Source organism: Mustela nigripes, chromosome 9, assembly GCF_022355385.1.
Source record: "Mustela nigripes isolate SB6536 chromosome 9, MUSNIG.SB6536, whole genome shotgun sequence".
Classification (NCBI taxonomy): Eukaryota; Metazoa; Chordata; class Mammalia; order Carnivora; family Mustelidae; genus Mustela; species Mustela nigripes.
Window position 1 is genome coordinate 83,679,859 of NC_081565.1, and position 25,176 is coordinate 83,705,034.

Consider the following 25,176-nt stretch of genomic DNA (forward strand, 5'->3'; position numbering starts at 1 on the left):
TGGGGCGCCTGGGTGGCCCAGTGGTTTAAGCCTCTGTCTTCGGCTCAGGTCATGATCTCAGGGTCTTGGGATCGAGCCCCACATTGGGCTCTCCGCTCAATGGAAGCCTGCTTCCCCCTTTCTCTCCGCCTGGCTCTCTGCCTACTTCTGATTTCTCTCTGTCAAATAAATAAATAAAGCCTTAAAAAAAAATACTTAAAAAAAAAAAAAACCAAACCTGTAACCTCACTGTGCCCTGCTGTCCGGAAACGGACGTCCTTGTCTCTGGAAACTCCTTGCCTTCACTTTGGAAACGTTTGTGCCTTTGCCGTCGTTTCTGTGACGTTCCCTCTGGCTGAAGGCGGAGGCGAATCATGTGAGCGGTGGCTGCGCCTGAGTCATTTTGTTTTAATGACGGCACCTGGAAAGACGACAGCAGCGAGCCGGCCTCACGACGCCGCAGAGCCCGTCCCCCGTTAGATCGCGAACACACCCGTCACTGTGGTCTCAGCAAGCCAACTCTGAAAGGAAAAGAGAAAAAAAAAAAAAAAAAAAAAAAAGAGCCCCACAGCGTGGAGACCTCACTCAGCACATTTGGTGCTCTCCCCCCTACCCCCCTGCCGCCAAAATAGCCTAAACTCTTGGCCCGTTCTCCCTGCAGGATTTGACCAGGTGGGTCAACTGGAAATCTCATTTAGAAAGCAAAACGAGCTCTCCAGAACGGCTGCTTTGTTTAATGAGGAGAACCCCCAAAGCCCCTTGGTCCTAATCCCCATTTGCTCTATATGGGGAATTGGGCTTGTTTTTTTTTAATTTCCCCTCCTCCTCAGGAGGGAACTTACCATTTTTATTCACAGGAAGAAGGGCTCTCCCTCCCCCTCCCCCTGGACCCGTGTTTGGGTATTTGACCCTCAGGGTAACATGATTTCCTAAACTGTCCTCACCTAAATGTTTTAATCCTCTGAAATAAGTTGCTCGTGTGTTTTTATCTTTAAAACAAGAACACCAGTGGAAATAATATTTGTATAGCAGATGTTTGGGAACTATCCTGAGACTTGCATATCTGCTTCCCAGCAGCCTCAAGCTTTTCTCAAAACTCTGCAGCAGTGCTTCCCCCCCAACCCCGCCACCCCAGAAGACATTACAACACCGGTGGCTGAGTGGCTAATTTGGGAGGTGGGTATGGGGATATCAGGCCCCGCACCTGCTCGCCCTGCTCGGGGGGTCTGATGCTCTCCACTTACCCCTCCCCCCCGCCAGCCATTGTGGAGCCCCTTCAGGCCCCCTGGGTTATATGCCACCACTGGGCTGGGTCGCAGGTCTGCACCCTAGGAACTCGGCAGAGCAGAATGTGCCAGTGCAAAGCAGCCTGAAGAGCTTCCATGTGTGTGTACTGGTATGCATGGGGTTATTGTGGCTTCAGGTCTTGCTAATCGGGATAAAAATATTCCTTTCAGGTTTTGTGTTTTTTCCCAGCCAGATCACGCTCAGGAGCAATCCAAACGGTAAAATGCAGCAGAAACCGGTTTCCCTTTTTTCCCACTCTCTTGGCATCAACAAGTTCTCCCTCTAAATGCCTGTTGGTCGAATTGCCTTAAACCAGTACAATAATGTTCGTAGGGGTGTGTGTGTGTGTGTGTGTATTCGTTGATAGGCACGTGTGCGCGCGTGTGTGTGTGTGTGTTGGTAGATGGGCTTTTAAAAATTATTTGGTGTTTTAAAGCACAGAAATCTAGAAAATGTTTCGTTAAGTTTTAGGTTAAATGTGAGAATGTTCTGGAATTTGTGGAGTTACAAAGATACCCAGTCCTGAGTATTTAAACCCAGCATTTTGAAACAATGGGTAGTAGACAGTGTTCCTTCTTGATTTAAGAAAAGTCTCTCTCTCTCTCTCTCTCCCCTCTCTTAATTGCAAAATGTCTGAAGTTCCTTTCAAAAAGTAAAAAAAAAAAAAAAAAAAAAAAAACCGAAACCTCAGGGGATTACCTCACTAATGCTAGCAGGCATCTGTTTCTCCAGGAGGCCGGCCGATCTCTCTAGCTCGGTGCCATTTTCGGGAGGGAGTTCACTGGCGAATTTACTTTTCTTCTCCCCCCAGGCACCACCAAGTCTGAGGACCGCGCTGCGTTGCTGAAGAAATTCAACGAGCCCGGGTCCCAGTATTTCATCTTCCTGCTGAGCACCCGAGCGGGCGGCCTGGGCTTGAACCTGCAGGCAGCGGATACCGTGGTCATCTTTGACAGCGACTGGAATCCTCACCAGGTCTGTCTGTCTCTGAGGCGGGTGCCCCCGTGTCCCCTCTGGAGCTACAGGGGCCGAAAGACTAGCAGTGTCAAGAACAATTTCTAAAGGAGCCGTCGCCCCAGAGGGGAGACGGCCGTGCACTTCAGGACGGCTGTTGGCTTGCCTCCCTCGGGGGCTAGGTAGTGAGACGTCGTCCACATGCCTTCGATGTGCCTTTGAAAAGCTCCAGTGTGGGGTCCAGAAATTCCGTTTCTGCTCCATTTTCAGCCCATCTCCTGGGATGGATGTTTGGTTACAGGATAAATCACAAAGGCTCTGAAGCAAGAGCAGCAACAACTCACATTTATTACACCCAACTCTGTGCCGGCCTCTTCATGGGCATTGGTTCATTCCGTTTTCCCAATCCTGTAAGGTTGTTGATGTCACTAAATGCACCTTTCCCGGCAAGAAAAGGAGTTTCCAGAAGCCGTAAGTTGCTGAGGGTCAAACAATTAGTATATTTGTATACAATTAGTAGTTTTTCTTTTAGTCTGTGTGTTTTGTTTAAAATCGCCATCAAAGACTGTCCCACGGAGCATCTACTACCGAGTTCTTTGAGCCAGGTCAATATACGCATCAATGTACTCCTTTTTAGAGGCTGCTTTGATGGTTCAAAATGCCCCAGAGAATGGGTCTCTTGTGGCTCTCCTGGGGTTGCCTCCGTGGCCTGCGGAGGTAGGGCACCTGCTCATGCGGAACCAGGTAGAACGATGTTCGTCGGGGTTTGATTCATTTTGTAGCACATGCGAATTCAAAACAGTCGACGGGAAAACCGCAGCTCTCCTGTAGGAATGGGAGGTGGCGTACATCAGTTTCACCTGGGCTGCGGCCTGAGCCTCAGTTTCCCCCACTGCAAACACGCCAAGCAGTTGTCTCACCGGGTCACGATGCAGACTGGGACGAAAAGGCTTACGGGATCATTTGGAGCAGGGAACGGTCGTGGGATGCACAGAACGATGAGAGAGCTTTTTAAAAATGCATGCACGCCTGCTTCCCATTCCCTGCCACCCCATGCCCCATTTTGCACGCACTTCCCAGACTTGTGGAGACATTCAAAAAGCTCCCCAGAGATTCTACGTCATTTCTGCCCTAGCTGAGGGCCACTGATTTCAGAGCCATGATTCTGAGCCTCAGGGAGGCCACGGCCACTGAACCCCTGCAGTGGCCCCCAGCCGTTCTCCGTGAACGCAGTAAAGAACATTTCTCTGCAAACGTCCGGACCTTGGAAAGGGTTCGGGAGCCACCAGCGCAGAGTATATTAGTTCCAAGTCTTTGGGAAATATTTTTATATTTTTTATATATTGCCATAGCCCACATCGCATTCCCCGGGCACAGGTGCAATTCTTATTCCTGTGGCAGACCTGCAGTTTTCTTGTTCACTGTTGGGAACTCAGCGTCCGTCCCGCATTTCAAGAGTGGCTGCAGACCCACGGGCGCTGAGGCTCGGCTGGGCATCTAGGGGAGGAGTATGTGATTCTTCTCCTCCCCGGGGAGTTCAGGGTGGTTTATATCCCCCTACATCTGTTGCCTAAATCTTTCCTGAACGGGAAAAAAAAAATTCTAGCTTGTCTCTAGGTGATTGGAGGGTTCGCTGGATTTTGTCTTTGGAGGTAAATACATCTGTGGCTTCTCGGCTGACCACCTGCGTTGGCAGAGTGGATTCCAAGTGCCGGGGCATTCACTGCCTCTAGACATGCTGATCTACCAGGGAAAGGATGCTGGGCCGTCCGTGCCTGTCTCTCTGTCTCTCCCTTTGTCTCTTCCTCTGTCTTTCCTCTTCCCCTTCTGTTTCTCCTTCCGTCTCTGTCTCTTTGACTCCCCCTGCCTTTCTCCCCCATCTCTCTCTCTCTATCTCTCTCTCTCTCACACACACACACACACACCAGCTTATAACCCTTAACTACAGGGGGGAACTCCAGAACAATTCATTCACCTTTCTTTGTATTTGAACTAAAACTTAGGCAAACAAAACACACAGGACCTCAGACTTCCCCTGGTCTAATTCACTACCGGTTCCCGGCCCATGGACCATATATTTCTCCAAATGCTTTTATCTGCCATAGGTAGATTTCACTGGCACCTGATTTGGGGAACTGGGCTGAACATATCTTTCATGTCTTCACTTAAATGTGGCCATAAGTTTGGGCAGAACTTTTTTTTTTTTTTTTTTTTTCATTTTCAGAAGTCATTGATCTTTGAGTGGTATTGATTTTCCATATACAAGGTAAGGAACTAACTTTGATTAAGCAGCAAACTCCACTAGATGCTACAAGGCAGTTTGCAAATTTCGTACCTAGTTCTCGAAGTACCTTCCACGTAAGGAAACCAGTCAGTAGCAACTTGTCCGTGTCTGTCTGGGTGTGAATCTTGGGCTCTTTCTACCCTATACCCTTGCATGAAGGTTGCATGGTCCCCAAGGTGAAAGTCATGGAGCTCTTTTTACCATGTTGGTTTCAACTTGCATTGGGGGGCGAAGGCATTTGTAGTAATTCTTTGTCACGTTGAATCAAAATTAAGGCATATTGACCAAATAGTGGTTCTGTTCGACAGAAGTTGACAGACTGAAGATGAGAGAGGCATACAAGTCGCTGGCTGGGGGCTCTTGTTAGAAGGAAAGTTTGAACATACACATGTGGCATTAGCAGTAAAATCCTGCGGGATTACCGAGGCTCTCATTTTCCAAACTGTGGATTGGAACCGTGGGTTAGTGCCCTTACTATTGGGGTTGAGTTGTTCAGACTGTTACCAGGGAGGCCCTCTTCCCAGACTACGTCCTTGTCTTCAGGTACAGTCACACCTGCTGAGCGTGATGAAGCGTCTGATCCCTAAGACCTCAAAAGTATTGAAGAATCCATCCAGTAACGGCACCACATACAACCCCTCCCCATTTTGACTTAGAGACTCAGAGGCTTACATTCCGTAAACTGCTTCAGCCTAGAAACACTAATTTTTGCTGCTTTCCAAATAGATAAATGGCTTTAGAGACACAACACACCACTGCCAGCCCCACAAAACAAAACCCCTCATTGCAGCCAGCTGGCAGGGACTCACGAACTTAAGACCCCCCACTGTGTAGATGCCCCAGGCCCTCTGCTTCCTTGCCTGTCATAGTCTTCTGTCACCTGGATCTCAATATTTTTGTGATTTATCAGCATCTTCTATGGTAGAAGTCAGCAAACTCAGACCGGGGGGCTTTCGTAAGACCAGTGAGCTCAGAATGGTTTTCCCCCGTTTTTAAGTAGAAAAATGTAAAATGGGGGAAAAAGAAGATGATGATGAGCTTTTTGGTGAGAACAGGTGCTGAGTGTTTGCTCTGGGCCCAGACAACCTAGAATATTTATTATTCATAGAAACTTAACTCTTGGGCCCGTTACAGAAACAGTTCCCTGACCCCTGTTCTAGAAGATAACCCAGAGTTGACAGCACACAATTCGCCATCTTGGTCACTGCCTCCCCGTGCTGGTGAGCGTGCGTTGAGAGAGATGATTGAACCAAGGTCTTATAAATGATGTGTAGGGCTCTGCCTCCTCCCCCCACCCCAACTTTGGATTTTACTTACCTCCCTCACTTTCTCCTCTTTGGAAAAACATCTGATCTGGATGCGTGCTGGCTGTGTTCAGGGGTCAGTCGTCTGATATTTGACATTATTCAGACATCTTCTGAGGAACAATTTTTGCCTCATTAGTCTTTTTTTTTTAAGATTTTATTTATGTATTTGACAGAGACCACAAGTAGGCAGAGAGGCAGGCAGAGAGAGAGGGGGGGAAGCAGGCTCCCTGCTGAGCAGAGAGCCCGATGCGGGACTCGATCCCAGGACCCTGAGATCATGACCTGAGCCGAAGGTAGACGCTTAAACCACAGAGCCACCCAGGTGCCCTGCCTCATTAGTCTTTTAATCATAGAGGTCCCTGCAGCAAAGATGGGGTATCTCCTGGGTGGACTTTGACCCGTTGTCACCTATGCCACATGCACGACCAGGAAACTCACACGGTCCAGGGGATGAGCTTAGAGCTGTGGAGTATCAGCTCTGTGTAAAATCGGGATGCGGGATACAAGGGACAGTCTTTTGGCCTAAAAATGTAAACAGGTCTAATGGGGGGACACGTGGAAATCACTCCTTAGCATGGGCGCAGAGACTGTCGCCTGGGCCAGAAGGAGTGACAGTGACAGACTGAGAAGGTTTTATTGTGCAGCATTAAAATCAGGTAACTTGGCCTCAGGTTTAGGGAAGGTTTTTATTGAAAGATTTCATTAAAACCTTTTTCTTCTTCTAAGAATAATATATGTTTAAAGCAGAAAAAAAAAAAGTTAAACCATTTGAACATAAAAGGAGGAGAATGTAATAGTAACTGTTCTCTCATTACTTGGGAATGTCAGTATCAATGGCATGTCCCCGCCTGCCTTTTCCTGATCTGGGTCCTCATGTACCTACTCATATGTAACTTGTAGTTTTTACTTATAGCTCTGTGTCACTAAATTTCTAGTTGATTTTGTATGGTACTATACAGTATATAGTATATGGTACTTAACATTACAAAGACGAATTATTTTAACCAATCTGTTATTGTTGGTTTTTTATTCTGCTTTTTAAAAATTGTAAATAATACTTAACAGCGAGACGCATACCCTTGTAAATCTTGGTACATATCCATGATTATTCCCATAGGAAAAGTTGCTGGAAGTACAATTTCAGGAGTCAAGGATCATCCCCAGTTTTCACACCTTTGATACACACTGCCAGATTTCTGCCCCCCAAAATGTGATCCATTTAGTATTATACTGGCAATCCTTTTCATTCCCCAAACTGAAGATTGCGTCTCAGGTGGGTTTAGATGCCAGGAGATCTGTCCCCTGAGCAACCCCTGTATGTGCGGTGCGCGCACACGCACGTGTGTGTGTGTGTGTAATTCATGACTGTTTTTAAAAATCTTCTTGAACACTTGATATCAGTGTCCATGATTTCTTGCAATTTAAGGTCACTTGTAGGTAATATCAGAGTCCTAATTCTGATATCAAATGTATTGAGTTTTGTTTGTTTTGTTGTTTAGCTGGGGACTAGGCCTGATGGTGAACGGAGCTCTGCGGAGCCCAGCTTCCCTCCGTTAGGCAGGAACGAGCAATGAAAGCAGAATCTTCGATGCCTGCGGGTGGTGAAATAGCCCTCCCTCCCGTCTGGGGCAGGCTCTGCTCACGGGCACGGGTGCCACTCACGGCCTGTCCTTGTCCCGCACAGGATCTGCAAGCGCAGGACCGAGCTCACCGCATCGGTCAGCAGAATGAGGTCCGGGTGCTGAGGCTGTGCACCGTGAACAGCGTGGAGGAAAAGATTCTCGCCGCCGCCAAGTACAAGCTGAACGTGGATCAGAAAGTGATCCAGGCAGGCATGTTCGATCAGAAGTCCTCGAGCCACGAGCGGAGGGCATTCCTGCAGGCCATCCTGGAGCACGAGGAGGAAAATGAGGTATTACAGAAAGCCGAGTGCATGAGATCCGACGGTGACCTTCTGTCTCCGGAGGATTAAGAATGACCTCTGTTCTTTAAAGAATTTCCTGGGCTGGCGTTAATTAAAATGAATAAATTAGCTGCTATCTTCCATCCCAAGCCCAGAAAGCCTCTGAAAGTTATCCAAGCCAGGGCCTTGGGAAGCATCTGCTAGAGGGACCATGAGGCTCAGCCAGGACAGCCTTCTTCCCAGGTTTCTCCCCAGAGATGCAACCCAGGCGTGGGGCTGGATCGTGTTATAAATACTGCCCTCTGTAGGGCGCACGCAGAACTACAGGCCGGCCCCTAGGGCAGGAGGCTGGTGGGGACAAAACCAGCCTTTGAGACAAGACCCCTGGGGAGGAAGGGCCCCTCCTAGCCCTTTCTCTCTGCCATCCCCCGGGGCCCTCTGTTGCCTTTTGCCTTTCAATTACCCACCTCGGTATGCTTGTAGGACGAGCCCTCACAACCACCTTAACCTGTTTACTCCTATTTGAAAAGCATGACATTGACCTCCAATTGGGATTTTTCTGTAAAAGCCGATGAATGGCTGAGAAAATGACCAGTTTAAAAAAAAAAAAAGAAAGAAAGAAAGAAAGAAAAAGAAAAGTAAAGAACCTCTTTTTTTTTTTCCTTGGCAAAGTTGTTCAAAGAACACATTACTTATGTTTCTCTAAGGGGGGAGTCTTCAGGTCATCACTTGTTTTTTGTTTGTTGTTTGTTTTTTTAGATTGCCAGTTTGGGCAATTTTTTTTTTTTTAGATTTTATTTATTTATTAGAGAGAGAGAGAGAGCATAGCAGGAGGAAGGGCAGAGGAAGAGGGAGAAGCCGAGACCTCGCTGAGCCAGGAGCTGAGTTGGGGCTCGATCCCAGGACCCTGGGATCATGACCTGAGCCGAAAGCAGATGCTTCACTGACTGAGCCACCCAGGCGCCCCGCCAGTTTTATTAATTCCGTACTAAATTTTCAACCCAAATGGATTTGAAAGAGATTGAAAGACATAGTTCCAAGGTAGTCTAGAAAACTGCGCAAAAGTTCCAGCACCCATCCTTATCACAGGGTTGTCTTGGGAAGGACACGTTTGGTTTGATGTCCCCATATTTGTAAACTGAAGAGCGGGTTGACCTTACAGCGACCAGCGGAGAACTCTTCTCATTGCATATATTAGATGCAGCTTGACTTTGCCTTCTGTAGGATATAGGTTTTTGAAATCTCCTATAAATTATAAGGCAAATTCTTTTAAAAGCCTCCCGTACTTTTTTTTTTCCTGAAACAGAGTCTTAAATACGAAGTAGATTTTGATATTTAAATGAATCCTGAAATAAAGTTTTCCACACACTGAAGAGCATTTTTCTAGGGTGCTTCTTCCTGACTTGTCTTCTGTATTGGATGAGCTATGTATGTGATTCCATTAAAATAATGAACAGTAGGTGTGCACCTGCATTCCTACCTTGACACACATTTTTAAAGTTTTGATCTCAAATAGTTTACCACTCTGATTCTTGAAACTGAATATGTGATACAGTTTCGACTTCTTGGAATTAAGTATTTGGTACTAATTTAGAATCAGGTTTTTGGGTGATTGTGTTGTTGTTGTTATGGTTTACACACCTGGGAATGTAAAAGAAAGAGGGACCTGTGATACATGCATTCCCAAAGCAGGTGTGGGCAGAGCTGACACTCAGCCCAAGGCCTCCACTGTGCTTTTGCTTCATTTGTTTTGTGGAGGCCTTGGGAAAACAGAAGCTGGCCTGGGTTAGATGGGGCGCAAGGTAGCCTGGAACTTTCTCTCCCTCCTAGGCTGCGGGGACATGTCAGTATCTCCCAGCCCTGGGGGCCGTTGGGGTGGGGAGCTGGAGTGGGATCTTTACGAGCAGTCTTGCTGGGGCTCCAAGCTCCTTCCAGGCTGTGAGTGTGTCAGACATGGTACCATTTTCTGGGTGGACTTCGGGATGTGAAGATGTTGGGGGACACTGACAGACCACAGTCAAGGCCTCTGGTACCAGATATTAAGGCCACTATCTGCCTGGTTGACAGGCCAGGAAGGACTAAGGTACAAAGAGTCCAGGAAAGGATTTCACCCGCCTCTGAGGCATTCCAGTCTCTAGGAAGATCAGGCCACTTTAAGAAGTCTTCTTGCCAGTTTACGAGAGAATCTTTTTTTTTTTCCTTTTTTTAAGATTATATTTATTTATTTGACAGACAGAGATCACAAGTAAACAGAGAGGCAGGCAGAGAGAGAGGAAGGGAAGCAGGCTCCCCACTGAGCAGAGAGCCTGATGCGGGGCTCGATCCCAGGACCCTGAGACCATGACCTGAACTGAAGGCAGGCGCCCCGTAAGAGAATCTTTTCATCCTAATCACAGGGAAGTCAGAGTCCTCTATTGTGTAGACAATAAGTGGACAGTATGCGATTCTGGGTATAGAGTGGGCAAAGCAGAGCACATTTTCACCAAAGGATCCGTTAACCAGATTCTTTGTATGGTGAAGTATCAGCCCCCTGCCAGCTAGTCTTTGTCAGATGAAATAGAATATTGAGACAAATTGACTTTAATCAGTCTAGAGATGAACTAGCATAGAAAGCTTTTTAGAAGTAATTATTAGCTTGAATCATTAGAGTTTTGCGTTATGGAAATGCATTCATTTCTAACACAGCACATCAGACATTATCTTGGGAAGCGCCCGAGTTATCTCATTTAAGCCACTCGTACACTCACACTGTTTCTAGAACAAGGTCCCTCGTTGTGAATGTATAATTTGGGAAATTGGATGTTTGAAGTTCTGGGTTTTCCTCCTTCCTCGCCCTGCTAATACACTGAAATTCTCCGTTCAATTTTTAACACGCTTAGCCAGCATATGATAAAAATAATTTTGGAAGGTAAGTTCTGCAGCTTCTGCCCAACTTTTAAAATCGTGTTTTTCTTCAAGTATGGAAGTCATCACATTTCTAGGAAGCTGGAGAACTGGGTTTCTGAGGAATTTGCAGAGAGAGCATGTGCCTTGGTCTAACACAATATAAAAAGGAAATGTTAGCCCTTGTGTACCTGCTTTCTCTGCTTAATTTAATTTTTTTTAATTAAAGATAGTTTGTGGGGGGTTGTGATAGCTACATTCTGAATTGTCCCATCCGCAGCTTTAACCATTAGCATAAGAATTCCCACTGAAAGACACTGATGATACGTATCTCAAAGGCTCTGCATTTGACCTGTGTAATTTTAAGGTCTTGCTCTGTGCCTAGTCACAAACTATCAGCTATTTGTGGGTTTTGTAAGGCTTCGAAAATCAGCACTTACATGAAGATTGAGATTAATAGAAGTAAAAGAATTTATGTTAGGCGCTTTCCCCTGTGCGTTTCCGTACTTAAATGTTGCAACTTATCTTCAGAGTAAATGCCATACCCATTTTACAGATGAGGTCATTGAGGTGGGGAGACGTTAAGTATCTTTGTTTTAAAAGTAACGGAATCAAGATCCATGCCCCCCAAGCCCCGGGTTTTTCGTCATTTCCCATGTTTTCTTTACAAACCGATTTTTCTCAGGGAAGATGGTTTGAATGCCTTGTGAAATAATGATGGCAAAGAACACACCCAGTGACACTGTCTTTGCTTTCTGGCTGTGGTCTGCAGGACAGACCCACGTGACTCCTTGGTCCCTTGCCCCACTTGTCCAAGCTCTTCCTTAAAGCCTGCTAAGTCCTTGTGTTCTTGACCCCAGGAAGAAGATGAAGTGCCCGACGATGAGACCCTGAACCAAATGATTGCTCGACGAGAAGAAGAATTTGATCTCTTTATGGTAATGTCATAGGAACTCATGCCCCTTTCTCTGTTGACCCGAGGTGTCCGGAGCCCACGGGCCCCAGCGGCATTTCATTTGTGAAGCCTGTGACTTCCCTTCAGTTCAGAGGCTGCAAACTGGCTGGGTTTAGCCTGCAGACATATTTTGTTTGGCCCACGCAGGGTTTTTTTTTTTAAATTTCCAATTTGTTGCCAACATAAAAAGAATCCTGATTTCTGGCTTCTCTTGAAAAAGGAGAATAGGCAATACCAGGCCCACGTCTCTGTGTGGAAGCAGTTGGCCAGGGCTTAGTAGCAGCTGTGCCCTCTGGACAGGCCATGTGGTCCACAGCTTTGCCACAGATTCCCACCCGCGCCGCTCACCTGCTTGCCCCCTTCCTGGCTCATTTCTAATTCCAAGCCAGCGTCTTCCGGGAAACCTGCCCGGCTTCTGTAGGTGGTCTGTAGCCATTCCCTTGCTGTCTCCCCACTGGGTCACAACAAACATGCCCCACGGCGACCCAACAACAGGGTCATGCCTCTTCTTAACAGTGACGGGAGCCTGCTGAAGGGAACCGGAACCTTCCAGAAGCATCTCAAGGTGCAGCTTTGATGTGTCACCTTTCAGTGAAAGAGTCAGTTGGATTTCACTGGTCCGGACAGGTAGACTAGAACCTTGACATTTGAGGGTTTAACATCCACAGTTTCAACCTCGATGGTCCACGCTGCGTAGGTAGTCATGGGTAATTTGCGGAAATCTGCATTCGATTTGTGTGCATGGCCTGCCGCAAGGTCAGGACGTGCGGAAGCAAGTCCCTTTGGCAAGCGAAGGAGGCCTGAGGAGGGCTGTTTTATTCCATTCTCAGGGCACGTGGGTAACTATCTCTGCTTCCCCGGCGCTCAGAACAGCTCGCGGCACGTAGCACTTGCTTAACAAATACCGACTGAATGAATGGCGGCCTTTGCAAAATGTAGGGCCTTGAGACGATGTCCGTGTGGATTAGGACATAGACAAGGTGCCAGGCCCCTCCACTACCGTCAATCATGCGGCTCTTCCTGACATTTAGTTTGATGGCCGAATGAGAGGATGAATGTGAGCTGTAACGTGGAGCCCCCCGGCCCCCAGTCTGAGTGCCCTCAGGTGTCAGACACGCAGTTTGCAGGAGTGAGGCGAGTGGAGGGGTAGGGGAGGGGGTGGCGGTGGTAACCTGGAGCTGCTCTGTCTGAGGGGGACAGGGCCCCAAGCCCCACGGAGCCGGGAACTCCAGATTGCCAAGAGAAGCTGGAAATCTAGGTTTTTTGTGTGATTGCTGGATTTCAAAATGTTTGCGGCTAAATTCAGTTTTTTATTATGATCTAATGCTGCGTGCCAAACAAAACGGGACCCTGGGCCAGATATGACCCACAGGATTTGCGTTCTCTGTTTTCTTGTGCAGACAGTCCGAGAAGGGAGTTCTAGCTGTGTGGAGGCTTACTTTTTTTTCTTTTTGGGGGGGGGATTTTGTAATTTTTGTCTAGGGAACAGTCATTGTGTCCACACATAACGATTCAAGATAAAAAGACACTTAATTCTCTCTGAGGGGAGTTTTAGGTCGCCCTGGGACTGATTCCCACCCTGGAATGTGTTCTTCCCCCTACCCTCATGCACCGCCCTCCCCGGGTTGGGCCATTTTATATCAAAATGATGCAACAGGATCATATAACAGCAGGGTCCATGTAGGGTGTTCCTAAAACCAAAATTTCTTTTTTTTTTTTTTTTGAGATTTTATTTATTTATTTGACAGACAGAGATCACAAGTAGGCAGAGAGGCAGGCAGAGAGAGAGAGGAAGGGAAGCAGGCTCCCCGCTGAGCAGAGAGCCTGATGCGGGACTCGATCCCAGGACCCTGAGATCATGACCTGAGCCAAAAGCAAAGGCTTAACCCACTGAGCCACCCAGGCACCCATAAAAATGAAATTTATTAACTTAAACTGTTGGTCCCTCCCTTTATAGCCTGTTCTCTACTGAGGGACGTTAGCGATCCACAGAGGAAGCAAACATTTTTTTCTATCCTTGAGGAACTTATTAAAACGTGAATTCCTGGGGAACACAGGGGCAAGAGGCCCTTAGCTTCCCTGGCTAGTCACTGACTGGCAATAATTCAGCACGGCCCACAGCCTCGGATACTCTTAAGGTCCAGGAACGGGCCTCATTGTGTGTCATTACACAAATCAGAGCAGGCCCAGAGATGGAGATTTCCATCAGTAGCCCCAGAGTGAGGGGAAGAGAGGACTTCTCTTCTCTGACTTTTGGGCTGGGTATTTGCAGAAATCAAAAGCCTCGGGGTGGAGTGGGGGGGGAAGAAATTGAATGTCTGGCCAAGGCCCAGCCGTCTTTTAATTTGGGAGTATTTTATCATGCAAAGAACAGGCTTAGAACAATGAACCTGGCGAGGGAGCACTTTTTGGTCGGCATTTCAGTTTGGGGGCATGTTCTGCTTTTTCTCAATGGTTGACTTTTCATTTTTGGATTATACAAATTTGGGGTTGGGTTTGGTGGTGTGTTTTCTTTTAGTCTAAGCAGTGGCCGCCTTGGACCGGTTTCCTGTGCATTAGCACCTCCACCAGGGGGCAGGAAATCAAATCTGAATCCTTGCCAGCTGCTCTGATGAAGTTCAGTGAGACAAGAATGGAATGTGAGCTAGATTCGGATTTCATATATTTAACCTTTTTATCCCTTATTATTAAAAAAAAAAGATCTCTGTAAAATTTAATATAAGCTTATGATTTGGTTTATCATAGACTTGGTAGTTAAATAACACTCATCAAGCAGACAGTCTCTTTAAAATAAAACCTTTCTTTTGAATAGTTTTCTCATTTCCTTCTAAAAATGGGACTTCAGAAACAGAGATCTTTCATGCCGGTTCCCTATGAATTTTACCTGAAAAGATCTTTGACACACCAAGGTACAAATAGGAGACATTTTGGTAACATACAAACATGAAACTTTATAAACTGTTATGTTCCCTACAAAGGCAAGAAGTACTTTTTAAAAATAACTGTACTTGTTAACACAACATTTATTTAATCAGGTCTTAAGACAAATATATTCATGTCGTACCTGAGTCGTAAATTAGACATCCGTGCATGTCACCTTCAGATCTCGTTCTGGTCTTCTGCAAGTAGAAATCCCTGGGGAGAGATGCAGCCATCAGAACTTGAAGCTTATTGAAAAATAGTGCATCAAGCCCTTTCTAAAAGGAAAAAAAAAAAAAAAAGGAAGTGCAATTTACTTTTTATATCCAATTTTATATATCAATTCACTTTTTATTTTTTATACCAATTTGTTTTTATTTCTATGTCAGAAAAGATTATGTTCCCAATTGTGGACAAAGGCATGGTGTAAGTCATTTTTAACAGCTCTTGGTTTAGGTAATGGTGGTGGTCAAACCAAAAACCAAAGCGTCATCTCAGTAGAATGCATTTAACCAAAAAATGTGTGTTTTGGTTTTTTTTTTCTTATTAGCAGTCTAAAGTAGCGTCAGGAGGGCATGTGGAGAGGTCCCTCTCCAGGCTGCGTCGCCAGTAAGGCGTGCGCTGTGCTACCAGTGCAAGTTTGGTGGATCCCATATCTGATACCGGAGCATTAGGAGTCAGGATTAAGAACAGCCTGTCCAGCTAACTATAGCACATGACAGAACGGGACAGCCACATTTATCAACCAATGGGGCTCCCCCATGCTGCAGGCCGGCCCCATCTTGGGAATATAATGATTTCCAAAAAAAATAGTCGAAGCGCCGTTTAAGGGACTTTGAACTTGCATTTTTTATGTGGATCCTAGAGGTCAAGTTTGGATTTGAATAGAAATGTCATTGACCTTCGGTTGCCGGTTTTAACTCTTACGAAAAAGTTATGTTGAATCCCTGTTTCAATACGGTAGAACCGAAGGAGGAAAGGGGAAAGGTAAATCATTTAACGGTTAATGGTCTATTCGATTGTAGCAATAGTACATCTAGCTAGCAGCCTCTCTATCTATCTAACTATCTAGCTATCTATATACTTATATAACTAACGTATGCAGCCGTCCAGTGGAGGTTTTATTTGCTTTTTGAAGCTAGCAGATTGTTTAATTATAGGTTAAAGCCAAGTATGTGGCACTTAACTCTCTTACAAGTGCACTGGATTTTTTAAAAGCAAGCAAGAGGTGGGGACACAGGCATTTGGGAGCCTAGGAAACTATACGAAAGAGAGACACTTCCCTGATGACCTGAGCAGCTGAGATGAGCTCGACCTTCTTCTCTGGTGCTGTGGTCTTTTCGTAAGAGCTCAACTTTTTAAAAGCTCGGGCTGAAGGACATCCCTCTCGCGGAGCCCACAGTGCACCAAAAATTCAATACCTTCGTGGCTGAATGACTAATCCAGCCTTTATCATGTCCCAGGCCAAGGGTCGCCCCTCAGTTGTTTAAAAGCATGAGCCCTGTTGAGAAGAGGGGAGTTTTCTTCCTGGAGTTTTTCTTTCCTGGGCTTTCAGAGCACTTGGATGCCAGGGTAGCAGTGAGTTATTTCAAATACATCCCCGGCCGGACTTTCCTCCCTATGCCTTAAAGCGGGAGCTTTGTGCACACGCAGACGTAGTAGAGAAATTTTTAAAGAGTGTCTTCTAGAGGCATGAACTTCGAAGATGGGGTCCAGAGGGAGGGAGATTGTTACCTTGCAGAATCTCCGTGGGGCCAGGGCGCTCGAGGAATGAGCTAGAACATGTCGGCCAGGATCTAGAGACTTTATGGGAAAAGCAGAGAAGGGACCCCGAAAGCACAGGAGGGGAGCCCGGGGACGTTTCGTGTGCCGTGAGGTCGGCCGTGGGCCGAGTCCCCGTTCCCGCCGGTGACGCTGTCGTTCCTGCCTCCAGCGTATGGACATGGACCGGCGGAGGGAGGACGCTCGGAACCCGAAGCGGAAGCCGCGCCTCATGGAGGAGGACGAGCTGCCCTGCTGGATTATCAAGGACGACGCGGAAGTCGAGCGGCTCACGTGTGAGGAGGAGGAGGAGAAGATTTTCGGGAGGGGGTCTCGCCAGCGCCGGGACGTGGACTACAGCGACGCCCTCACCGAGAAGCAGTGGCTGAGGGTAGGTGTGGCTGCTTTTCGCGGGCCGGGCCGGGCCGGGCCGGGCCGGGCCGGGCGGGCGCTCCTGGGGGCTCGAGCCGTCGGGAGCCCGGGGACGCGTGTCCAGGGAAAGCAGAAGCGGCTCTTGAACACGGGGAAGGTCGTTTGACGGTGGCGGTGGCCTCGTTGCGTTTCAAGGCAGGGCCTTGGCGAATAATGAGGAATGTCGCGCGAGAGCAGAACTGGCCACTGGCCACAGTGAGGCCCGCTCACGCTTCATGACCCCTCGCCTGGTCAGGCCTCAGGGTCGGATTTAGGATCAGAACGCGGAAGGGGCTCCGAGAGACCTTTTTAATTGCTCCCCCTCAATTTCCTGGTCTTGACTCGGAGTTTTACTTTTCCAAGGCCTGCGGAGAGAGTTTGGAGACAGTGTGGTTTCTAGCTGCGTGGTTCCTTCCTTGACCCAAGAAATTAGAGCTGGAAGGGGTCTTTGTAGGGTCTTGGTTTTAGGGACAAAGCAGTTATGGCCCAGAGAGGTTCAGTGACGACATGGGGACGCACAGCTGGCTAGGAACAAGAATTTGCGAGCGCTGACGCATTCGCGTGCTCAGTTTTGGCTCATCCGGTCGGCCCGTGGCAAGCACAGACGGGAGTCACTGAAGTTTGGGAATGTTATTCTGCAGTTTGGGGGTACACCCCCCCTTTGGAAAATGTTGAGTTCTCATTTTGACTGGGGGAATGAAATCTCAGAGTGTGGCCTGGGGAGCGGAGGCATCTCTCGGTGGCCCTAGGAGTGACGTGTGTGCATGCCGTGGCCGGTGGGACTCTCGCATTTGAAGGTTTTGCCCCACTTTTCCTCGCTGGGAGCAGACTTAGGACCTGTGTTGACAGCAGTCTGGGACCCTCGTCCCAGGCAGGACCGGTAAAGGCGCCCTGGAGATAGCTCCATCGGGTTGAAAACCAAACAAAACAGAAGCTGTTGTGAGGAGTTCATTTTATGGAAGGGGAATGCCGTTCTGAGCTTTGCGACACGTGGCTTTAGGACCCAGGACACAGGTAGGTAGGCGGGTAGAAAGGCAGGGGATGTGTTTCGAGATTGGTTATCCAAGGCCGACGGGTCTGGGCACCACTTGAGATGTGATGTACTGCGCTTGCTGAATGATGAGAGAGACGTGACCTGAATTTTGAAAAGCCTGAAAAAAAGAAAGAGACGAAGAAAGCATCGCTCATATTTACGGCTGAACAATGGCATGCGAAATGCGGCTTCCTACGTGTGACTGTCTGACTGTCCTGTCCACACATCCCCGTGGCCCCAGAATGTGTTTTGTGGGATCCTTTTGTTTCCCTATTGTGAGGTTGTCGCGGTATCGTTAAGATTCGTTCTGTAATGGGAAGAGTTTGGTGTTTGTTTAATAATCATTTCCGAGCTCAGGAAAATTCTCCTCCTTTCTCTTTTATTCAAGCGATAAACTGAGTACCTGGAGTCCCATTATGACAGACGAGGCAGCCCTCCAGGCCAACACGGAAAGTCGGTCTTTACACACAGAATCTACAGATGTTACAAACAACATTACCTTATCTTTTAGGCAAGAATGTACCTGAACTCACCCATTTAAAAATACTCTTTGGGCAACACTCTTAAGGAATAGAACATGGATTAGGGCTGCCTGGGTGGGTCAGTCGGTGAAGCGTCTGCCTTCGGCTCAGGTCATGATCCCAGGGTCCTGGGATCAAGCCCTGCATCAGGCTCCCTGCTTAGCAGGAATCCTGTTTCTCCCTCCTTCATGCCCGACGCTTGTGTTCCCCCTCTCTTACGGTGTCTCTGTCTGTCAAATAAATAAATAAAATCTTAAAAAAAAAAAAAAGAAAAGAAAAAGAAAAAAGAAAAATAACGTGGATCTTAGAAAGTTTTCAAGTGTAGAATGCCTCGTTCGCTCTCTTTTTTCTTCCGTGTCTATGACTCGTGAACAGCACAGTGCCCGGCACATGGTAGGGACCCAAGGAATGTTGGCAAAATGAAATTGTAACTTTTAAGAGGAAAGTGGACATTGACTCGTTTACCATAATGTTAGGATAGCATTTCCCTTTTCTGGTGGTCCGGTAGACCTTCTTTGACTTCTAACATACACATCTAAAAACAGAAAACTGGTTTGTTTTTCAAAATGACACCGTGAAATTCATGTTTATAATATGGTATAATATATAATATACATTATAATTCATATAAGTTATATTTTATATATTATATTATATTATGTCATACTCATGCTGAGCTGTCTTGTGAGATACGAAGTCACCCAGGAAAGACAGAAGTGTGCTCAGCACAGCTCTGTTGTAATCCATCTTTTTTGTGATCTGTTCTTTTGCAAACCGTCTGTCAGTATTTGGAAGGAACCGGTAACTCGCTGTCAGCTGCGACCCACAGTCCAGGAAGCTCGGCCCATGGCCTGAGCATTCAAAATAGATGCTTTACTGTCATTTGTTTTCTCATTCACCAGCTGCAGTCCCGTTCGATATCAGCCTAGCAAGCTTTTTTTTATAATAACATTATATTCAAGGGGTTTTCACAAGCCCAGACGCGAAGAGATGTTCTCTCCTGGCGGATGACTGAGCGCGCTGAATGGACCCGGCCGACCCAGCCTTGAAAGGGAATATGGTAGAGACTGTTGTGGAAGAAATGCTGAGACGGGGCTAAAATAATTCTTCTTTCTCCTGGCAATGTTGTACAAAGCCTGCTTGGCAGAGGCCTCGGAGATGCGGGGACTCGCAGAGCTGGATGGCAGCCGAACGGAGCAGCTCCCCGCCCCGGGCTCACACCACGGTCTCCGCAGCCCCGGTGCCAGGAGACGGGCCGTCCCTCAAGGAAACGCTCTGCCTTTTTGCCCACGTTCGGTGTGGGAGGCCCTTCCCCACCCTTTTCCTTCTGCTGAGCCTTTCTCATCCTTCAAGGCCCAGCTCCACCTCCACCTCACCGGTGGCGCCCTCACAAACCGTCCTGGGACATTCTCTGAGCCCTCACGTGTCCGTGCTCGTTCTTGGGGCCCAGCTCACAACCACAGCCCAGCTTCCTGGCGTTCTTGGTAGTTGCCCCCACGCCCGCTCTCCTCGTAGTGGGCGAGGTGGATCTGGTTGGAACTTAGGAATTTTGTGTGCAAAAAGTATGCGCCCACTGATTGCCACATTGAATTAGCAGCAGATTGAGGTGGAAGAGTGCGGCCTAGACTAACGCTCACGGTGGCAACGGCCGGACCTACACGTGTCCTACTCATGGGCCTATCGGAAAAAAAACCAGTAGAAATTTCTTCCTCACATCAAAGCCCAAGGTGGGTGTTTCTGGTTGGTGGTGGCCGGGGCTCTCCATGCGGCCATTCAAGAGCCCGGGCTGAGGGAGCTTCCGCGGGCTTCTTCGTCTGCACCCCAGCAAGCGGGAAGTGGGGAGGACAGCACAGAGTGGCGGGCGTGGGGCTCGGATGGGCCGGGCCTGCCACGGCTCCGTACCCCCTCCGCTCATGTTCCACGGGCTGTGGCTCGGCCATGAGGCCCCACACCAGCCATAAAGGAGACCGGGAAGTGGGGTCTGGCCGCCAGCCCAGGAGAAGACGACTCTGGTGACTAGCTGCCCGTCTCTGCCTCATGAACGCTTAGGTTAAATTTAAGTGATGTGGCCACTTTCTTTGAATATTGTATTATGGTTTTATCACAAACAGGTTTTATTTTATAATCCTATTATGCTAAAAATTCCCACAGTGACCTTTAGACAATCTGTTTAGTTGGAAGACTTTGAAATTTTTCTGTATTCGTAATGTTGTTTTAAATGAGAAGGATCACAATTTCAAACAGCTCAATTTAAAAAAAAAAAAAAAAAGGTTTTTTTAAAGTTATTCTGAAATCCCTGTTTTCTGTGGAGGGAAACTTAGCCAATTTCAAGTTAATTGGGTAATCTTTTGGGGGGAATCAGGTCAACGTTCATGAGTCCCAGGGGCTCTTTCCCTCCTCTCCTGGGGGCCACTGTCCCGGCTTCCTTCCCAGGTGGCATCTGGATAACGGTGGAAGCTGGTGTTTCCTGGTGGCCTGGGGGACCGGGAGCCCTGGTTCTCCCGCTGTCCTGTGGGTCTCTGCTGGGCTCCGCACAGGCCTACCCGTCTGTCCCATCCCTGGAGGTCTCGACGGGCGTCTGGTCCCATCTCGTTCGTTCCCTGGGAGATGTCCATGATTTGAGCTCTTCAGGTCTGGGGGCTGGGCTCCATCTCCGGTTGGCAGCTTTCTGGCCGTTGGAAGTCTCATGAAGACCCCCAAACCCCTGGTGCTGTCTTCGTGCTCCCAGCTCTTTTGTGCCCTGCTTGAGACTCCGCAAAGTCTTGGCTGCTTTCTGCACACCACGCTAGACCGTGCAAGAGAGTCCAGCCCTGTTTCTCAGCGAGGGCAGTCACCACCAGAGGGTTGTCAAGACTGAAGTTTCTAGGATCTGATGGCTGGGTGGGTGAGGAAGGTTTGTTGTTGTTGTTTTGGTTTTTTTTTTTTTTTTTTTAAGATTATATATATATATTTATTAAAGAGAGAGAGAGAACATGGGGAGGGGTGGGGCAGAAGGAGAGGGAAACTCCTCATTGAGCTGGGAGCCCGATGCAGGCCTCATGGGACTCGATCCCAGGACTCCAGGATCATGATCTGAGCCAAAGGCAGACGCTTAACCCACTGAGCCACCCAGGCGCCCCAGTGAGAAAGCTTTTGAACACAAGCAAGATGAAAATGTTTAGCTTTTGCACATTGTATCTGCCCATATGAACATAGCGTAAGGGACCATCCCAGAGCCTTAGAAGGAGCATGTGAGGTAAGAGTCCTGAGGTTTGCATGTTATTAGCTTCACAGGATACCTATCTCTGGGTACCTTTAGGGTCTCATTCCTTTTGCTCCCTGCACCCAGCTCTTTAAACACACCACTTTTGGACCCTCACGGGCAAGGCTTCCATTTCAACCCAACCTGGCTCACTACCCAGAGTTGGCACAGACGCCACAAGTTAACGGGCTCGGGCCCCAACAAGGCCATGCTTATTCCCCCCACCCGCTGCACTCTGGGGACCCCCCAGGCTACCTCCACTACCCGACTGACTGGCTGTTAAGTGCAGGGGTTCTCAGGAGCCCTTCAGGTTCAGTAATTTGCTGTGATGATGAATGGAACTCAGAAAAGCACTACTTGTGGCCACAGTTTTCTGACAGACCCAAGTCCGCACCAGCCAGTGAAGACAGGCATAGGTAGGGTGAGGTATCAGAAGCAGACAAAGATCCCCTCCTGGCACATCAGTGAGTCTCCCCGAGCAGGAAGCTCCACTGACCTTCAGTGGCCAGGGTTTTTAGCCAGGGCTCTTCCTATGTAGGCACAAATGATGAAAATCATTTGCTGGGGAAAGATAAATAAAATAAAATGAAATAAAATAAAATCATCAGCTGGGTAATTAGACGCCCCCCCCCACCCCCGCCATCCCAGGTCCGCCTGGCTCCACAGCCCAACCATGTCATCAAGCAGTTGGTCCTCTTGGTGACAGCCCCCATCCTGAAGCCCTCTGGGGGGCCCTCTCTGGTCACCTCATTAGCATAACAGAGACACCACCACCACTCCGGAAATTCCAAGGGCTTTAGGAGCTCCATGCCAGCACCCCAGGACAAAGGACAAATTCTTGATGATACAACAGGTGGCAATACCCTGGAGCCTGACCTCTTACCTCCCTCCCTCCTCACTCCCAACACAGAAGGCCCCCTGCCCTGCCTTCCTGTGACATATGCTGAGCAACTTCCCCTACACAACCTGGCCCAGCCAGAGGGGCCAACCCAGTGGCTTCCAGGGGTTCTCAGGATCCCTGTCCCCCAGGCACCGCTGTCGATCCCAAAGAGGCTTTGCAACTGAGGAGACGCCTCTCCCTCCACAAATCCTGATTTAGCCTGCTGTCTGATGGTGGGCTGCTCACAAATCCGTTTTTGGAAGGTGCTGGTATCATTCGTTTTTTTCTTTTTTTTTTTTTCCTCTTGCATACCAACTTTATCCTAATCCTTCTGAAGGCAGTGGGTGGCTCCCCTGAACGGAGGATGGCGCCTTTAGAAAGCGTAAAAGAGAATATGAACGCAGTTTTAAAAATAGAGTCTCCATCAGCATTTCAGAGCTTTTCCCATGGTGGACCCAAGGCGATTACCGGGCTGCACCACGGGCTGTGTGTGTGTGTGTGTGCTGGCGTGCGCATACACAATAGTTGGCTCATGTTGATAATTTCTTGGAAAAATATCTCTGTGTCTCCGTGTGAGAGCAGGCGTGCCATCAGCCTGAATTGGCAGACGTCTGATGAGCCCAGGGGGACAGGTTTTTCGGTTTAGCTCCAGCCATGCGCGCTGTCTGTGATGTCTCCAGTATTGTCGTCATTATTGGGGGGCAGGGGCTCCATAAAATCGGCGGGGGGACGTGGATTACAAAGCTAAAATCTGAGCCGAGGGTGCATCCTGGAGTCTTTGCTTTTTCTCTTCTTCCCGTTCCTTTGGTCCTTTGCCGACTTGAGAATCCTTCCCTCCCTTAAAACATTTAGTGACACCCCAGAATGTTTTTAATTGCCAAGTGAGTGATTTGTACCCTACAGCACTGGAAGATAATTGGAATGCAAACCAAATTATGTGCTCTGTGTAATATTTAATTACCAGCCGGACAGAAGGAACGAACTTTGAAGAGTACGCTTTTGTATCGCAATGGATGTGCACGTCTCGAAACAGTAATTTGGCAGGTCCTTCTTACTCGCTGGTGCCTCTCTGTGTGGTCCTCCTGGATGAGGAGGAGGATGCTTTTTTAGGTATCCTGTAGAAGCTCCCAGTGTTGAAGGAAGTTATCTCTGTGTCTGCAGTGCCCTGTTGTTGCAGTTGGGCCCCAACCCAAGTTACAAGCAAGAGTGGGATAAGACTCGCTTCCTCCCATATTCCAATCTAGGGATAGATGCAGCTGGTTTGCGACGATTTGGGATTTCGAGATGGCAGCCCAGCGAGGAAGGGCAGCCCAGAGAGGAAGGGCAGCCCAGAGAATGCCCTCTTTGTCCAGCCAAGTCATAGCCCAAGCGCCCCATGATTTCTGTGCCCGAGTAGGGACCTCTCCTGGTCCTGTCTTCTGACCACTCAGAGGATTTGGGGGGATTCTCCTTCCCACAGCTTGAAGTGGGGGAAACAGTAAGAGAGTCTTAAACCATACAGTAGTGGGGGTAATCAGTGAGTAAAATGCAACACTTCTCAAGGAAATTTACCTGGGAGGTGTCTTAAAAAGCTACCTAACACCAGGGTGCCGAAAACAGGGTAAGATCCCCTGGCTGGCTTTCCATCACCAGCGGCCCGTGTCAAAAACTATCGGGGAGAGGCAGAGAAATCCAAAAACTGGAAAAAGTACCAAGAAAGTTTAAAGAAGTTGGAATTTCAAACACAGTATTTGAAATTCTGTTGACATACACAAGGAGAAAGAGCGAACTGTCTTGCCACCCATCGGAAGAGGATTTTTCCTCTCGAGAGAAATTTCTAGAAATCTCTGAAACTGTATAGTGTCTCCTGTGTTTGGTCTGGATTCAGTACAATCCAACCTGAAATCAGAGACGGGGGCTGGAAACTCCTCACTGTAATCCCAGTTGAGAGCACCTGTGATTCTGTGAAATGTCCCTTTTCTCCTAAAATATCTTAGGCTGACAAGACTTTATGTGTGTTTGTTTTTGTTTTTTTGGGATTCTTTATCAAAAGTATAATGTGCAGAATGCTTTTAACATTTTGTTGCTTTTGTTTTGTCGCTTTAAATAATCTTTCTTTGCTTTTCCTGTAAGACATAAACACGGGTTTTTTTGTTTTTATTTTTTTGTTGTTTTGTTTGTTTTTTAATCAAATGGCATTTTCCAGCTTTTAAAATTGGGTCATCTGATATACCGGGGCAAAATTTCTAGCAAGCTGCATTTCCGTTTTTATACACAAGGGAGAGCTAAGGACCTAGAAAATAGATTTGGATTTTGCCAAATTCCTGTTCTTTGTACTTTAGGAAGGAAGTACTGAAATGACTAGTGGCAAGCGTTTGAGTTGCGTGGGTAAATGCTTGACACTAATAAACGAATTTTGGTAACTTTTCTACAGTTTTTCTACAGTTTTTATTTTATGCTCAAATCCAAATCCCGGCTAGATTGTTTTCACAGCCCTTGGACCTTAATGTGCTCCCTTTTGTCAGAATTCAGTAGGGTAAGTTCGGTAGAAGAGATAGTCCTCCGAGGGCCAACTAAACTAAATACTAAAGGTTGAGAAGCAGGAGAGACTTGTTTTGCTCAGTTTTTGAAACTGTGATGCTTGGAATTTCTGGTTTCAAGTTCTATCCTTTGAAATAGGGATTCAGCTCAGAAACGTAACTCAGTCATGGAAAGGAACCATGGGAAATTGGATCGGGCTTACAGATATTTACAAGCCCGAGTAAGTTCACCTTATCTTTATGTGGAGCCAACTCCTGCGGAGAAATTGATGGTTTCAGAAATATGTCTGCTTTTTTTGAAATCAAGATTTAGTTCCTGTCCCGTATTTTTTTTTTTTT

The 25,176-nt window shown here is 47.6% G+C and overlaps 1 protein-coding gene across 8 annotated transcripts in view; it reads left to right on the forward strand.

Moving 5' to 3' along the window:
• The window catches only part of SMARCA2 (SWI/SNF related, matrix associated, actin dependent regulator of chromatin, subfamily a, member 2), a 179,595-nt gene that overhangs the window by 87,073 nt on the left and 67,346 nt on the right, over positions 1–25,176 (forward strand). For all 8 annotated transcript variants that reach the window (XM_059411931.1, XM_059411934.1, XM_059411932.1 and 5 more), the window contains exons 24-27: positions 2,078–2,241; positions 7,496–7,723; positions 11,458–11,535; positions 16,405–16,623. In XM_059411931.1, the coding sequence (XP_059267914.1) occupies positions 2,078–2,241; positions 7,496–7,723; positions 11,458–11,535; positions 16,405–16,623 (689 nt within the window). The remainder of the gene's footprint in view (positions 1–2,077; positions 2,242–7,495; positions 7,724–11,457; positions 11,536–16,404; positions 16,624–25,176) is intronic.